At 35.5% G+C, this 12,698-nt stretch overlaps 1 protein-coding gene across 3 annotated transcripts in view; it reads right to left on the reverse strand.

The window, feature by feature from the left end:
• Positions 1-874: 874 nt before the first annotated feature.
• Positions 875-12,698, reverse strand: part of LOC138403926 (AF4/FMR2 family member lilli-like) — a 195,671-nt gene continuing 183,847 nt past the window's right edge. For all 3 annotated transcript variants that reach the window (XM_069506172.1, XM_069506173.1, XM_069506174.1), the window contains 5 exons: positions 12,424-12,539; positions 11,542-11,796; positions 11,247-11,343; positions 10,566-10,875; positions 875-10,246 (listed from right to left, as the gene is read on the reverse strand). In XM_069506172.1, coding sequence (XP_069362273.1) covers positions 10,128-10,246; positions 10,566-10,875; positions 11,247-11,343; positions 11,542-11,796; positions 12,424-12,539 — 897 coding nt within the window. In that variant the 3' untranslated portion in view covers positions 875-10,127. The remainder of the gene's footprint in view (positions 10,247-10,565; positions 10,876-11,246; positions 11,344-11,541; positions 11,797-12,423; positions 12,540-12,698) is intronic.

Here is a 12,698-nt window from a genome sequence, read left to right on the forward strand (position 1 = left end):
GTGCTGAAGAAAAACTAACATATACTTACCTAATGCGTTAAAAATAAGAGTAAGTAGGTAGGTACTTAAGTAAGTTGACTTTCTTGTACAAAATTAGGGACGACTTTTCGCCATATTGTTTCCGACTTCGCTGTTTGTTTACCTATTTAATGGTATTTTGTTTAACAGCCATACCTACTCAGAGTCGCTTAATCGTTACTTTAGTTAAAACGAGACAGAGCTATAATATCTCTCACATTAATCTGTCTCATTTTAACTCAATCTTAAGTAACGACTAGCGACTCTGAGTGCGGCTGTAAGACTTTTAATTGTGTAATGTGAATAACTGAATTACTGAAAGCTGACTTAGAAAATTAACTTATTACTGAAAGTTAATAATGGTCCTAATTAATAATTATTATTTTGCAGTTTATAATTATTATAATTAAAGGCGGGCTGGGAATGCCCCGCGCTAACCCGGCGCGGGATAGCACAGGCGCTGTGCGGATTTGCGGGCCGTCCCTCTCCACGACTCAGCTCATACCCCGATTGCCATGTCGACCTGTCGCGAACTATACGTATAGTTTCTTGTCTTATGTAAGTATCATACATTGCTCAGAGATAATGAGAGCAAAAATTCCCCGAGTACTTAGTTGAATTTTTATTTTAATTGAAGTTTCGGGCTTACCTACCAAAAGTAAAAAATTCAATCTTAAAATTTAACATTAACGTAACTATAATTGCTTTTCTAAGAGGTAATATTTTGATAATAATCAATTACCTAAACTGACCATAATATTATACTTCATAAAATATTCATTAATTTAAGCCGTATGTTATTTTAGGCGTTGCAACTAAAACGGGAAAATAAAAGGAAAAGAAAAAAAAGAAAATGTTACTATACATAAAAATTATTGTATTCTATCATCAATAACATAGGGTATAGTTACACAAAAAAATAAAATTAGAGGAAAACAAAATTTATACATATCTCTTAACTTAAATATTAAAAAAAAATTAAATATAAAAAAAGAAAACAAATTATACACGCTATCAACACAAGATGTTACTAAAGAGGAAGAAAACAAAAAAAAAAACAGTATTTTACAATTTCCTAGAACAATCGCCTAAAGGTATAAAGACATTACAGTGTTCTTGGATGTCGTGATGTGACAGAATGCGATCGCAGTAAAACATTTTATATGAAGACGTGCACACTTGGCGCAAGATGGACCTTATGCCCAAGAGGCGGGTGGTTCCAAAAAGTCGATCGATCGCGCTGCAGATACAGTTACAAATTACAACACATCACAACACTATAATGTATTCACACCTTAACGCTTCCCGAACCAGCGTTCAAACATAATCTTAAGATTAAAATTTGTTGTTAAGAATTTGGCGTCAATTTTAGGATTCATTTTTGAGATTAGCGTAATAGGTATTTTCGTGGTCCGAAGTTTTTCGAAAAACGACGCGTGCGAAATACATATGTAGTGAGGTAACTTTACAATACAAAGGAACGCATAGGTCCGCGACTTAGGCTGCATTTTTAATCTATGTATCTATTTTAAATTTAAATCATTTATTATTATGTGTATAATAGATATTTTTTCTAAGACATCTTCTCGTATTGCAGATTACAAAGGACACTTGATCGTATTAAAATCTAATACCAAAGCCATAAAATCAGCTTAAATAATAATTAATTAAGCAACAAATCGTTATATTATGTACCGTGACATTAAAACTAAGAACGTTAACAAAAAAAAGAATAATATTCAAAGTACATTTTTGCGAGTTTCCGAACGAGATGCAACTAAAATTTTGACTAATTAAAAATAAATAATAATTCAAATTATACACAACATGTCAAAGTAAAACAAAACGGGCGTACATTCACGGGGACTTGCCATCTATACACGTGGCATAGCTTTTATAGGAGTAAAATGGTAGAAATATCAAATCTTAGTATTTCGTAAAACCACTTCCAATATTTTACGTACACTACGACACGCGACAACACGACTGACGCCACCCAATACAAACGATTCAGATCATCTTGATGCCGTGGTGTCGGGTGTTATCAAGTGTGTTTCTGGTCAACACCCTACAACACTTCTTAACGATACTCATAACATGTGGTGAAGTGTTCCGTAACGTGTTTTAGGAAAAGTTGCAGGTACCCCGCGAATGTAGCTCCAATTTTAAAGTTTAAGTAAACTTCGCTTCGTGCGCAGTACAATAAATTAAACGAATTCATAATAAATAACGAATTAAAAATTAAAATATTAAATAATTTGTGCGAATCGTAAGTACCGATGTTGAATGGAACAGAAAATAAATAAGTGCCGCATAGCATAAACGCATTTAGTTGCATTCAAAAGCAGCCATTAATATAAGTGCGTCTCTTTTACCGACAAAGACATAGCTAAGTTAGAAAAGGACATCATTTAACCTTTACTCTCGCAACCTGACGCGATGCGATCTTCGCTTCGCGTACGGTGTTTATATTCTGGTCTACAATTTGATTAAAAAAGTTACGTTTTGAAACGTAACTTTTTTAATCAAACTGGCCAAAATGACAGATTATTTCACTTTGACGAAAATCACTAGAAACCTTTGCTATGTCCCTATCGGTCTTACAGACGATCCCAGCAAAAGCGGGACAACTCGCAATAAATAAATTTGAGTAGGGAAAAGTCTACGCCGACTTGCGTGCTCACGACAGGTAACTAGCTTACGGTAATTATTTACGGAATTGTTCAAAATCACGCTCTCTCTCTCTTTTTACTCTAAAATATACTAAATCAATCGCTGCAAGCTCTCATAACTCGAATGTTTAAAACATTCACATCAGTAAGGGTGAAGACATACTTTTTAACATACCAAACGAATCAGAGTTCTAATATCAGATTTACACCAAATCACTCAACACGTCCTGTGCTTTTGGTTACAAACGGATTGCGTGTATGTAAGTATGTTTCCACCTTAAATCTTCCAAAAAACACATTTATTGTAATAAAAAAATTCAGGCGTCATCGCTGGACGCCCGACAGAAGCGAAGCTTCTATACATTTTTCGGTTAAAGTAATTCTAACCGGTCCGACCCAAACGTCCATAAAAAAGCTTTGCTCCAATAATTAATTATAATTCCCGTGAAATACTCGCACTATCACGTCAGGCCTCACCTACACAATAATTTCTTATTTTATTTATTTATTATTATTTTCTTGTCCGCTTATCTATAAATATAGTTTACATTATAAATTAAAATATATTGAATGAAACTACACATTTCTTATAACATACTATGTACAAGGCATCTCGCTTCTTATATAACATTACAGGTTTGTGTTTTGTCCATATTGTTTTGTGTTCGCAACCGAGCGCAAACTATGCTGCCAGATGTCGTGACAACACTACACAATTATTTTTTTAGAATAAGACAAAAGTTATAGTAGGTATAAATGAGTGGTAAAAATACTAATAAAAAATAGGGTGACATTTTATTTTAAAAACCATGATTCTTAGCCTGAAAAAATCAAGCACATACATAGTTAAAATAATGCCAACAGTTTACTTTTGCAGCTTCTGTGGTCTCTAAGATCTGTCTAATTTTATAGTCTAAAAATAAAAAAAATTGCTGATAACTTTAAAGTTTATAACTTCAATTCATATTAACTGATATTTTGCTATGAATGTATTTATTGCTTTTTATCATGTACTTTTATTATTACAGCACTGCTGCGCGATTGCGGTAGAATGACAGCTACAATGTCACGATCGCAATCACCTCTGATTGGTAGACGCTCGCTCACTATTGGCTGCAATGCATTGTTGCAACAAGAATAGCACAAATTAAGCCAATCACAACAATTGAGATTGTAATAATGATTCATGGATGTTTTACGAAATCGCCCTTCCGATTTCTTGATAGTGTTGTCACAACATAATATGGCAAAACAAATTACAATCTTACTAAAAACGTCCATACAAAAACCTATCTGGCACTAACATGTATATCATTACAAAATGTATAATATAATATAATAATAATTGTATTTACAATCACAACATAAATTTGATAAACAACCTAGAAGAGAAAAAATATATTTTGGTGTTTTGAATTTTCAAGTTGATGTTCATTTATTTTATATTTTGTAGCACTTTATAGGTCAACAATTTTTACCGAATCCGTTTGAAGTATTGTGGCAGCTCAAAAAACAAAAGTATTGCTGATATTTTTTGTTATTTTCACTCCCTCACTAAAAATGCTGAATTGCTACTGAAATATTATAAAAATTTAGACGTTTGCTGGACGAAAAAACGTCTAAACATGTAAAATTAATATAGGTATTTTATTTTTAAAAAATGGGTATTTTACTTTAATAAAATGGGGTACTTTAATTTTAAGAAATGTTCCAAAATTACAGTTATTAGTTTAAGTTATTTAGGATTATAGATACAGTGTACATCTCGTTTCACCGATAATTTTGGTGACCTATATTTCGTACTAGTAATTTTACTATTGAACATTTATTGCACAATAAAAAAAGTATATGTGTTCGTTTTTACTGAACAAACTTCTGCGTCGTAATGCCCAGTTCTATTTCATACGACTTCGGCTAGTAATAGTTCATGATATTCTTAGGGTGGAAACACATTGGACTGACGCGTCGTTTTTGCGACACTGTCATCCATTGTCATGTCATGCGACATTTGGTGATCGGAATCAGATATTTAATATAAAGACGTGGACCTAGCATCCACATCTATGTTCTGTCGTGGCGCTCTCCGATTTGTCGTTAGTTACGACACGGCACGACATTATAATTCGTTTAGAAATTTACTTAGCGCACGTAAATTGAATCGATTTATTGTCTTCCGGAACTTTAAACTTCACGGAGATCAGTTACTCCATGTTTACAAAACTAAATCCGATCATCACCTCCCAAAAAGTCGATTGATATGTATACAAGAAAAAATGTTTCGGCAAACCTGCCGCTAAGGCATTTTTGCTCGTAATTCATTTATTGATCCAACGAAAAGTGTTCAATTGATTAATACTTGTTCATGATTTATTTTTACAATAACATCAAATTACCCCTAAATCGATCAGAAGAAATATAAACTAATCTATCTATCCCAAACTACGCGTTTCGTTAAAGCGATAGTTAACTGTACCTCTAGAACGAGTTTGTATTATCGAAATCGAAATTCGACATCGTGATTCTCCATTTATCTACAACCAGAGCGTCGTTAGCAAAAACCTAGTGAAATAAAAATCAGATGTGTCCGACTTACGAACAAGGAGGTTGTTAATTTTACTCGGAAGTTATAATAACGAGACTAGGCAAACCATCAAAGTTTTCGAGGTGCAAACTCTTAGTAGAAGTACAGTTTATTGTGAAGAACAACTACATGATCCCTTTAGTGTTGAGATATTACTCGATTGGCCCGCGCGAGTGTGTCGTTACGCATGTACAAACACAATGCTCCCGGTTTATCCATTTAGAAATATTAAAAACAAACAAAACACTTAAGATATGATTATTCTATAACTTATTATATTGGAGAGAAACCCTAGACTCTTGATTCTCTATGACACTAAAATTGTAACTATAGTCCGTAAAAAATTACTACTCCGCGCCATTTTAACTCTATGGGTCAGCTGTCTTTTGACATGAAATTTGACAGAAAGTTGAAATGGCGCGTGAGGAGGCATTTTTTACGCATTACGCGTTATATATAAGTATGCCCGAAATAAGACGTTAAATTTGACACTTTTTCATATCAGAACTGTCAAGTTGGACATCTCTAGTTTGATGTCATAGCGAATCAGAATCCCGTTGGACTCTTTGTGTTCGTCGCTTTGCGACTGAGTATTTACAATTTATACACGTTTTTTGGTCAACATCTTGGGAAGTGAACGTAATGCGAGGGCAATTTCGCCATCATTTTTGGCAGTCGATACTGGGTTTATCCAAAGGTATATATCCGAAATATTGTATCGCTTTTAAAGATTTTTTTTCAAATAACAGATGAATTATATATACATAGGTACAATAACCAACTATTTAACTAAAAAACAAACGATTCCATCTTACAATGGCAACAATCGGAAAAATTAGCATTAAATATTTATTTAAATAATTCGTTAATTAAACGGTAAAATCGATAATTTACGATTTTGAATACCTATTTGTTATTGAAACTAGAATTGAAATTAAATAATTGATAATAATTTAATATCTTATGGGTAGGTAAAAAAGAAATCAAACCAGTAATATGATAAGGTACTTAATTAAATAAAAGTCATCAATCAGCTTTAAAGAAATTAAATCAATCCATTAAGTATAAGAATTTAACAAGGAGCAATATTTATTGTATGTGACCATTTCCTTCACGGATGTACTAGATAAACAGGTATTTTAGTTCGATTCGATAGTATTCGAATAGACTAATATTGGACTAAATATGATATTATTTGAACTGTACACTATTGTCTATTATTATTTGGGGATAAGTTTTGAAAGTCAATAATTTCGTAATCATTTTATATGTAGGTAGTATATTTTAATATCGCGTATAAAAATCTAGCATAAAATTATTACGTGTATTATAAGTCACAGTGATTATATTATTTAGCATGCGCACGCGGTTTTTTCATATTAATATTACAATTACTATTTTTCATGGTATTATTTCATTTAATTAAGTATATAATTCTAGGCTCCAAACCCTTTTGTATGTCTTTTTATATGGACAGCACCTATTGGCTGTTTTTACACTATCACAAACGTTTGTATACCGTTCTCATTTATTGCTTGGGCCTAAGTAATGCGTCACAGTGTAAAAAGAGCCCAAATACTTGTTTTTTTCACTACTATTTTTCGTATATTATACACACATGATATAAATATTACGAACGTAATAACTGCAATAATCAACTTCAAAAATATAATTATATTTCCAAGCATTAATTGTATTAGGTATAGTAAAATGTGTTATATATTAAATCACATCCAACTTGAAACATATAAAAACTAAATACACTTAGAAAACTGTTTTCTTGAAACGTTGCGAGTGCCATCATACCGTTAGTTTATTTCTATATATATATTATAATAATATTATTTAATATATACTGTAAAGCGATATTGTTTGTCCTGTCCGGTCGTCCGACATCCTTCATCCTCATCCCTCTAAAGTCTCATCATATTTAATTGATTGTTACGCATACTCGTATGATATTGTCGCATGTTTTAGTTCTACTACCCTAGTAACAAAACTTCAAAATGGAGTCGTTATGTAGTTTACCATATCGAAAAGCTTATAAGCAACCGCAGCCACAGGCATAATCGATATAATTGTAACTGATTATATATTCAATTTCTTGACACCAAAATATCACTAAAAATGCTAAAAATCATATTTTGATAAGCACATTAAAATCCGCAAAATGTTTTATAAAATATATTTCTAATAATGTAAATTTAATAAAAAACTGTAAAATTTCAAGATCAACTATGACAGATATTTATTTATTATTGCTTTTAATTAAAGTAAAAATATTGTTTGGTTATGCGTAACTGCGATTTGTTTAAATTCAAAGCTATAAGAGCTTCAGTGCAGCGCCATATTATCTCAGGAATTGCCTGACAGAAAAGAATCTGCGCGCCAGAATGTTCTCTGCTAATACATTTTGTACTAGACATCGCAGACTGTCAGAATTTTGCCGGATCGTATGTCCTTTTCTGAAGTTTGTAGAGTGAGTGGGACAGAAAGTTTTCTGACAAACAATTTCTGATAAAATTGAAAAGGTATCTGTATTAGATGTCCGATTTCGTATAACATTTAGCGGTAAGGCATATTTAGTTTTATAAGGTTTTAAGGCATATTGTTTTCATTTTGTGAAAAATTGTTCATGACTATTTTTATAAGACCCAATTTTTATTGAATATGGAAGTAGCGTAACCACTGCGAGAAAAATATTATGTTTAATTATAGTAAAATATTATGCCGAGTAAACAACGTTTTCTAATGAATTCTCTTATCGACTTTTATCTATTGCATCATGTGTTGTTATACTAGCAAGTTTATCCTTTAACGCAAATGAACAATAGGTTTATTATACCTATTCAAGACGAAACTGTTCGTAAAAAAAAATAGAATTAAAATTTTCTGTATACTAAAATAGACCGTTAAAATATTCAATAAAATATTTTTTAAATTACTAAAAGATAAAAAATTAGTTACTATTTAAACATTCACCAATCAAATAGAATATTATATTAATTAATTACATGTTTTCAAAACTAATTTTTATCAACGAAACGATAATTAAAATGAATGTGTGTTTGAATTGAGGGGTTAGTTCAAATGAAATGTGCTTTTTAACGTTATAATTCTTAGGCTAAATTAGTCCGATTTTAAAAACGATAAAATAGTAAAATCCTATAGTATATTTCCGAGTATATTCCGTGGTATAGTATGTATTTGCGAGTCAGTTTCATAAAAGTTTTATGAGAATTACCTACGATACGATTTTAAAGTAATATAATATACCTAAGTATGTTGGTCGCTGAATAATATTTGGACTTGGTATTATTTTGCATAAGAGATCCTGCATTTCATATTATTATTATGATTAACTTCAGCAACTGATGGTGTTTGATGACAAAACATATTAATAGCACTTGCGTATCAATCTATACGACGACGGTTAGGTATACCGTCTAAACTAAGGACTACAATTTTTTCTATCAGAAAGACATAAAACTGCGTATCATCCATCAGACTTGCGTATCGACCATCGTAATTGATCTAATAGTAGACATGCGCATCGATACGATTCAAGTTTATTTTCTATAGTGTACCTATACCTATTTGATTCCAGTTTCTTACCGATACGTCGTATGCACGCATTGATTCGATCAGAATTTCTTATCGATACGTGCGCACCGATTTGATTCGATTCTTGGTCAATACGTGCACATCAACTTGATATAGATTTCATGTCGATAGGTATTGCACAGTCTCTATTGGAACTTTCGTCTCTAGGTATATGTTAACATTTAGTGCGCAAACTTAGATACGCAGCTTTAGGCTGAGATCTATACTTACTTTGACTTTGCTCAGACTTAAGATAGTGAGAGATATATGAAAAATAAATCCGTCTCGTTTTATCTGTCTTAAAACCTGAACAAAGTCAAAGAACGTTTTATAGATCTCAGATTTATTAATTGTCTTATACTGCAGAGTTAATAAATACGCAGAAACAATCTCATATCAATTCATACCACGCTGATCTACGCGTGTGCCAGTCGTCATTTCCGTAACCTAAAGGCCGATCCACACCTGCGCACGCGCATAAACCGTGCATATAACGCGCATAATAAGAACAATAATATGGACATGTTCACGAGTTTTGCGAGCGGTTCGCGTGCATGTTGTACAAGTCACAGCGTGCACATATTCGTGAGGGGTGAGTACAAACATGATATGCGCGTTCGCGACATACACTTGCGCACAGTCGCGTCCATAGATGTTCGATGGGCGTTGTGTGCACGGTTCGTGCGCGTGCGCAGGTGTAGCTCCACCTTTTGTAAATTAACATCAATGTAGGTGTTAACACCTCTTCCGAGCAGGTGCGAAATTACGATCGGAATAATATAATCCTTTTGGAATAATTACTTGCTGATATGCCGATATTAATTAAATTTTATTCTACAATTTCTCAGAATGTCTCAGAATTCTGTGGATAAAATCGCGCGGTGAAAATTCGCAGCGCGGGCTTAGGTACCATGAAACTGTCAAGATTTGCACGAAATTAAAGGGCACTACTTTTGCACGAAAATCGCAAAAAGACAAAAAAGTTATACAATAAGACACTGCGTAAAACGCAGATTTTTTACATATAAAAAAATAGTGTCGTTGCAAAAACTAGTACGAAATTTCGCATCAATTTGGAAGAGGTCTAAAACACAGACTAGTTAAAATCACATTGTCACCTGCCAGTAAATGAGTAAAATCCCTTTGGTCACCAGACCCTGTCACAATCAGTCACTTCCCGTGTCACTGTCCACACAAATACACAAAGTACGTATTATCTCACGCGTGCGGTAACGTGGCTATTACGCGCGCGGTCACTCGCGCGGCGCGTTCTTGAGCAGCGAGATGGCGTGCCGCACGTACTGCACGAGGTGGCGGAACGTTGAGAACAGCGTGAGGGGTCCGCACTTGCGATCCACTGCGATGAAAAGGTCTGGAAGAGAAATGGGTTCATGTTATTGGGATTGTAAAAGTTTTCAGTTTATTAGAATGTTTTATAACAGTGATTCGCTCGTTCCTATCGCTTCTATGAATTGGTGCTGCCACCTGTTTTGTACCTTGTGAACTATGAACTGTCAAGATGCCATACCATAACACAAATTGCCATCCCATCGCGAAAGGTCACGAAGAGATAAGTGGTTCTGTGTCCACTTCTGGATGAGAAAGGCACACCCTCAGAAGGCCCTGCAGTAGACTCAAATAGAATGATGATGATGATGTGGCGGTAGTGGTGGTGGTGGTGGTGCACTCACCCTGGTTGGCGCGCAGGCGGCACAGGCAGTCGGCCTGCTCCCACAGGTCGTGCGCCACGTACAGGAAGGTGTAGTACTTGGTGAGCTGCAGCAGCGCGTTGTGCGCGTGCGCGGGCACGGCGTGCGCCAGGCCGCAGTAGGGCGGCGCGGGCGCGGCGCCGGGCGCGTGCGGCAGCGAGCAGTAGCCCGACGAGCCGGAGCCGGAGCCCGAGCCCACCGAGCCGGCCGGCGACGGCGACGGCGACATCGGCGACGCCGAGCGCGCCGACACGGCCGCCGCGCCACCCGCAACCGCCTCCGCGCATGCCGGCTGCAATACCAATACCGGAACGTTAATTATCATAACACGATTTCTCTAAATATATAAAAGGCAAAGGTGACTGACTGACTGACTGATCTATCAACGCACAGCCCAAACTACTGGACGGATCGGGCTGTAATTTGGCATGCAGATAGCTATTATGACGTAGGCATCCGCTAAGAAAGGATTTTTGAAAATTCAACTCCTAACTGGGTGAAATAGACGTTTGAAATTTGTGTAGTCCACGCGGACGAAGTCGCGAGCATAAGCTAGTGATTTAATAAATCTCAACTTCAGATGATGATGAAACGTTGTGCCAAAATCTTACCACTATTCGTTCCAAGATTTAATTTTCAGAAATCTAAATGAATAGAGCAAACCTTTTGCTGGTATTCCTGAACAATCTTGTTGTACTCTTTCACTTCCCGATTGTACATTTTGAACATCCGCAGATATAAGAGAGCTTGTACACGAAGGCTGTAACAAAAATATTCTGTTACAATTTATTGTAGATCGTTTACGATTTAAATATTACTGATGAGGTATATGATAACTCCTACATCACGTTTTGTGCCGAACTCCATTTTTAACACTCGTCAGTTATAATAAAACAGAGCACCGACATGAAGATATAGTATGACGCGTCTCAAATCCTGAGGATGATTATATACTGACCTGAGGATATCCAGCTTGCTGAATGTGGAATGAGGGGACGCTCGGAACCGCTGCGGCATCGAGTGAATCGATTTGATGTACTCGATAGTCTCGCGGTAGATGGTGAAGGCGCGCTTGGTATCGAGCTCCAGCTCTAGCACTCGGCCCGTTAGAACGAAACAGAGCACCGACTCAAGGTATAGCATGACGCGAGCGAGGGGTTCCTGTTCTCTTTCCGCTGCCGTCCGGAGGCGTTTAGCTTCTGTGAGGTAGTATCTGTGGATTGCAGAAAAAATGAAGATTATTCGAAAAACAGATACGAAAACAGTGAGCTGCAAAGTTAAGTAGTTAGATTACAATATGGTTCTGGTACAAACAAAAAATAAAATAAATAATAATTCAGTATTAAATATTTATGATGATAATGGTGATAAACTTTTATTTTAAGTTTATATCGTGTTCACGTTGCTACGTATTTTGATTTTGTAATTAATTTGCCCTCTAAGTAAGGCCGCTGCGGCGTTAAATTGAACAAGTACTGAATCGAACTAAGTGTAAAACGCATAATCCATACTAATATTATAAATGTGAAAGTGAGTCTGTCTGTCTGTCAGTCTGTCTGCTAGTTTTTCACGGCTCAACCGTTCAAGCGATTTTGACGAAATTTGGTACAGAGGTAGCTTGCAACCCGGGGAAGGACATATATGCTACTTTTATCCCGGAAAATTTAAGAGTTCCCACAGGATTTTTAAAAACCTAAATCCACGCGTACGAAGTCGCGGGCATCAGCTAATTTAAGAATAATGTAGAAAAAGTATTCATAAAATTATGTTAAAAAGCTTGCCTACCGAAAATTAAGATAATGATGTCGATATTTATAATAACGAAAGTATGTAAACTTACTTGTGGTCCCGCTCCTCGTCGGATAGAGCGTCGGCCGGCAGTCGCTCGAAGTACGAGTAGTAGATGGGCGTGCGCTCCCCGCGCCGCTCCAGCACCGAGCCGCCGCCTTCCAGCGACTGTTGGGGCAACCATAGGGTCAATACTCAATACTCCATCAGACATAATGATTATGAATGCGAAAGTGTGTTTGTTTGTTGGTTTATTGGTTTGTCCTTCAATTACGTCGCAATGGAGCAACTCATTGACGTGATTTTTTACATGTGTATAGTCAAAGA

The sequence above is a fragment of the Maniola hyperantus genome, chromosome 22 (genome assembly GCF_902806685.2).
Source record: "Maniola hyperantus chromosome 22, iAphHyp1.2, whole genome shotgun sequence".
Taxonomy (NCBI): Eukaryota; Metazoa; Arthropoda; class Insecta; order Lepidoptera; family Nymphalidae; genus Maniola; species Maniola hyperantus.